At 35.4% G+C, this 5,454-nt stretch overlaps 3 protein-coding genes across 3 annotated transcripts in view; 2 read left to right on the top strand and 1 right to left on the bottom strand.

Annotated features, from left to right (window-relative positions):
- LOC128250973 (zinc finger protein 708-like) overlaps window positions 1–1,992 on the top strand; it is a 4,608-nt gene extending 2,616 nt beyond the window's left edge. The window contains exon 4 of the mRNA XM_052977157.1: window positions 1,858–1,992. Coding sequence (XP_052833117.1) covers window positions 1,858–1,992 — 135 coding nt within the window. The remainder of the gene's footprint in view (window positions 1–1,857) is intronic.
- Window positions 1–5,454, bottom strand: part of LOC106867727 (zinc finger protein 91) — a 36,846-nt gene that overhangs the window by 20,776 nt on the left and 10,616 nt on the right. The gene's annotated exons all lie outside the window — the stretch shown is intronic.
- Window positions 1,556–5,448, top strand: LOC106867729 (zinc finger protein 62). The gene is made up of 2 exons (XM_052977100.1): window positions 1,556–1,813; window positions 2,704–5,448. Exon 2 carries the CDS (start codon window positions 3,048–3,050, stop codon window positions 5,220–5,222), a length of 2,175 nt encoding a protein of 724 aa, XP_052833060.1. The 5' UTR covers window positions 1,556–1,813; window positions 2,704–3,047; the 3' UTR covers window positions 5,223–5,448.

Here is a 5,454-nt window from a genome sequence, read left to right on the forward strand (position 1 = left end):
GAAATGTGAGAACTCCACATTTTGTATGTTGCATGTGTATGGTAACATGCAGACAGATCGCAATTTTTTCTCAAATTTCCAGTTTCGTTTTGTGAGTGGGAGCCACCAGTATTTTTTCTCACATTAAATTCCGATGTAATTATAATTTATACAGTTGGAAAGATAGTCGCAGAAAAAAATTACATGGAAAAAATATCCATTTATCCATTTTTTAAATATTATGAAGAAACGAATTTGCTAAGAGCAAATTTGTATAAATATACCCCAACTGTAATCCTCAAGGGGTTTTTTTTAATGCACATTTGCGTTTTGTATAGCTGAAGCTCGATTTGAGAGGGTTTTGGTTGCTACTTCTAGCAGTTTTACGACCATGTAGGTGCTTGTTTATACATAACAACAGAAAAAAAGGAAGGTAGAAGCAGAATTAAATACAGTGACAACCAATAAAATATAACTTGGCTTTACTGAAACAAATAAATGAACAATTCTTTCACTCGAGGTCACCAGATGTAAGGGCTGAAATTTATTGCAACAGCATGTTGTAAGATGTGAATGATGAAGTTTTAAGGAAATATTTATTTAACTGTTACATTATACAATACCTTGCCTCACCGGGCAGGTCATAAAATTGTAAAGCATGCGAAGTAAAAAAAAGTTAATTTCGGCCTGTATCTTCCTATTGTAGTAGTAAACTAGAGAGAGAGACATGGTAATGTGCAGGGAAGAGAAAGTTACATGTCGTAGATTTTCCTTGTATAGTACGTACGTACGTGTGGAGGCGCAATGGCCCAGTGGTTAGGGCAGCGGACTCGCGGTCATAGGATCGCGATTTCAATTCTCAGACCGGGCGTTGTGAGTGTTTATTGAGCGAAAACACCTAAAGCTCCACGAGGCTCCGGCAGAGGATGGTGGTGAACCCTGCTGTACTCTTCCACCACAACTTTCTCTCACTCTTACTTCCTGTTTCTGTTGTGCCTGTAATTCAAAGGGTCAACCTTGTCACACTGTATCACGCTGAATATCCCCGAGAACTACGTTAAGGGTACACGTGTCTGTGGAGTGCTCAGCCACTTGCACGTTAATTTCACGAGCAGACTGTTCCGTTGATTGGATCAACTGGAACCCTCGACGGAGTGCCAACACACGTACGTACATACATACATGTTGTAAATATAGGTGGGAGATCGAAAATTAATTTCGGAACTTTATTTTCTTTTTGTATTTGCTTTCCTTTCCACACTCGTCATATCCAGTGTTCAACATGTAGAAATAAAAATCTAATCTGAACATAACTTAAAAGGAAGAAGTTAGCGTTGAACGCCTGACGTCTTTGTTGTGAAGAAATAACTTATTCTATTTCGTATGTGTATTTCGTGTGTAAGATTCTTGATGTGGATACGTGTGTTGAAAGAAATACAATTAAACCTTGGGAGAGGCATTATGCCGGTTTATAAACACACGCACTGGTTCAGTCCTTTATTAATTTATAAACAGTATTTTTACTGTTTATAAATTAATAAAGGACTGAACCAGTGCGTGTGTTTATTACCGGCATAATGCCTCTCCAAGGGTTTAATTGAATAACTTATTCGTTTCGCTCAAGCGAAGTCAACTTTTGTATATTTCGTTATTGCTATCACATTTCGTCGCAATATTTATTTAGTTACGCGGTGCCTCTTTGATTTACCATCGACTTCAACACTTGTTTCTGACTGTATCAAATTATGTTAGGGACATTTAACTCGCATCACCGCTACCATCATTGAGGCGAAAGTAAAATTATCAACGACTCGCCCGATTTGGTGCATTTCAGGTAATTTAATTATATTAAGTGTTGTAATTAACTCATGTTTATAGGCAACTGAAAGTGACCGATCTGATGTATTAGAATCGGTGTTCCATCATCTGCAAGATTATTTGATTATCATTGCAAACTATGTGACATCATTAATTGGTTTTTCGACGCAATTCTGGATCAAGTACCCCTTATAATTATTTTATATTCTGTGCGATTCTCAAAAAAATTTTGCGTATTTCTACTCTATGTACAGGGATTTATATAATTGTGGAAAAAATATTTCCAAAATGTTTTTTTTTTTTTTTAAATCACTGTTTATAATACTACAGTCCACATTTTTCGTTTTGGTGCCAGTAATAGACCATTAAATGTATGGCATTTCTTTCGGCTTAATGGGGAGAAAGATATTGAAAAGCGTCAATACGTCAAAGTGACAAAGGAATGAGCAACGTATCGGGTGGTCAGATGTGCTAAAAATAACAGCTAAAGAATCCTTAAATCTCACACAAAAAATTTTGGGGGTGAAGAAATTGCATAATTGTATGATTTCTCGTATGCAGAACACAAATTCGGCAAAATTTTCTGAAAATTCTACAAAATTAAAAAGTTATGTGGAATTATATGGGGTTCTTAAAGCAGAATCCCGTTAGTTTTTTTTTTCCTCACTTTACAGAACAACTAAAATGTTTTAATCACCAAATTATGAGTAATTAATTTCTTGACTTTTCGGGAGACATTCAAACGAAAAATGTATTATTTGTATTAATTTCACAACACACATTTTAAACATTTTATCATATATGGTTTACAGTCTAAAGTACGTTTATGTGTGTGTATACATATACACACCTGTTACCTCTCTTCTACATCTATCTTGTACAATCATATGTTTTCTTTCTTTACAGTTGTGTTCAATGTCCCGTGACAACCTGCCATACAAAGATACCGATTCCATCAGAACATTTATGGATGCTGTGTTTCTCTGTTTTCATTGTAGATAACTTCAGTCAACTGTATCCATAATTATCAACATAGAAATAAAAGTCATTTGGTCTACAATATGTGTACCACTTGGAGATGTCCCAGCCAGTAACAGATATTCTAGTGTTACATAGAAAAGATATCTACATTGCATATTTTCTACATAAGTAAACAGAGTCCCATGATTTGGACATCATAAGACAAGAAACTGAACCATAATAGATTATAACCACAGGCATCAGTTTTCAAGAATTCCTCCAGAGTTAATATGGAGGATGGTAATCACTCAGACACTTCTAACACAAATGTTTCTGAGAATATAGATTCGATTAAACAGACATCTGATGCTGAAGAACCATTATCTCATGGTAAGAAACCTTTATCCTCTAAAAACAAGTCACCTACAAGAAATATTAATTGTGAAATATGTGGAAAAACTTTTGAGAATTCCAGTAATTTAAAAAGACACAAAAGATTACACACTGGGGAAAAACCATTTAAGTGTGATATTTGTGGAAAGTCGTTGAATCAGAAATACCACCTTATTGTCCACAAGCGTAGTCACACTGGAGAAAAACCTTTCCGCTGTGAATTATGTGGCAAGTCTTTTGTTGATAATTATTATCTAAAGGTTCACAAAAAGAGGCACACTGGACAAAATTGTTTTAATTGTGAAATATGCCAAAAGTTTTTTCCTTACAATTATCTCCTTGTTCTCCACATTCGTAGTCACACTGGAGAGAAGCCCTTCCACTGTGAAATATGTGGAAAGTCGTTTGCTGATAATAGTTTCTTAACAAAGCACAAGAGAACCCATTCTGAAGAAAAATCTTACCACTGTGACATATGTGGGAAATTATTTGTCAGTAATACTGTCTTGAAAATTCACAGAAGAATTCACACTGGAGAGAAACCTTACCATTGTGATATTTGTGGTAAATCTTTTGCCATTAATAGTTCTTTAACAAGTCATTTAAGGATTCACACTGGAGACAAACCTTATTGTTGTCAAATATGTGGAAAATCATTTGTGGTAAAAAGTAATTTAACAAGGCATGAACGAATTCACACTGGAGAGAGACCATTCCACTGTGATATATGTGGAAAATCATTCGTCGACAATAGTGATTTGACAAAGCACAGAAAAATTCACACTGGTGGAAAACCATTTAAATGTGAAACATGTAGGAAATCATTTGTCAATATGCATTCTCTTGGAGTTCACAAAAAGTTACACTCTGAAGGAAAGCTTTTGAATTGTGAAGTATGTAGGAAATCCTTCTTGGATAACTCTCAACTGCTTCGTCACAAAACAGTCCACACTGGAGAAAAACGATTCCACTGTGAAGTGTGTGGAAAATCATTCAGGAAAAACTCGCTGCTTGTTGTCCATATACGTATTCATACTGGAGAGAAACCTTACCACTGTGAAATGTGTGGAAAATCATTTGTAGTTAAAAGTAATTTAACAAGTCACAAACGAGTTCACACTAGAGAAAAACCATTCCACTGTGAAATATGTGGGAGGTCTTTCATGAAGAACTCAGTACTTATTACTCATATACGGAGTCATACTGGAGAAAAGCCTTACCATTGTGATATATGTGGGAAGTTCTTCAGTGCCAATTCTTATCTTGTAGTTCACAAAAGAATACATGAAGGGAAGCCCTATTATTGTGATGTGTGTGGAAAATCATTCTTGATTAAGTCTCTACTTCTTCGTCACGAAAAAGTACACAGTGGAGAAAGACCATTCCAGTGTGAAACGTGTGGGAAATCCTTTTTGGATAAATCTCGACTTGCTCGGCATGAAAGAATACACACGGGAGAAAAACCATTCTCTTGTGATATATGTGGGAAATCCTTCATGGATAATTCTCGACTTCTTCATCACAGAGGCATACACACAGGAGAAAAACCATTCCATTGCGAAACTTGTGGGAAATCTTTCTTGGAGAAGTCTCATCTTGCTAGTCACAAAAGAGTACACACTGGCGAAAAACCTTTTTTTTGTGATATTTGTGGTAAATATTTCTCTTCTGGCAGTAATTTAACAAGGCACAAGGTACAACACATTGGGAAAAAAGAATTCCACTGTGAAATATGTGGGAAATCTTATTTCAGTAATGATGATTTAAGAAGACATAAAAGAATTCATGATGGAGAAAAAACATTTCACTGTGAAATTTGCGGGAAATCGTTCTTCGATAATTCTAATCTTATCGTTCACATCCGTAGTCACACTGGAGAAAAGCCTTATCATTGTGACACATGTGAGAAATCATTTACCTGTAAAGGTGACTTGAATAGACACAAACAAAGACACACTGGAGAAAGGCCTCATTATTGTGAAACATGTGGGAAATCGTATTTCTGTAAAAGTGATTTAAATAACCACAAACGGTCGCACACTAAAGGGAAGGCTTTGAATAGTGAGACCTGAGAAGTCTCTCTGTTGCAAGTCTAAACTTTTAGTCTATCAAAGAAAATGATTACAGACGTATTTTTTTCACAACAAATGTCTTCCATTATATGTAAAGAATAAAAAGTTTAGGAAGGTATAACAATGCACTATAGAACAAAAAATGGACTATATACCTGTTGTAACTTGGTAAACTATAGTCCGATGATATTTCGGAATTAGAATTCCTTCTTTAAATCTTATTTGCTGGAGT

Source organism: Octopus bimaculoides, chromosome 27, assembly GCF_001194135.2.
Source record: "Octopus bimaculoides isolate UCB-OBI-ISO-001 chromosome 27, ASM119413v2, whole genome shotgun sequence".
NCBI lineage: Eukaryota > Metazoa > Mollusca > Cephalopoda > Octopoda > Octopodidae > Octopus > Octopus bimaculoides.

Bases quoted from the DNA above. Each gene is read 5' to 3' on its own strand.
- LOC106867729 (XM_052977100.1), top strand. From the start codon at position 3,048: ATGGAGGATGGTAATCACTCAGACACTTCTAACACAAATGTTTCTGAG.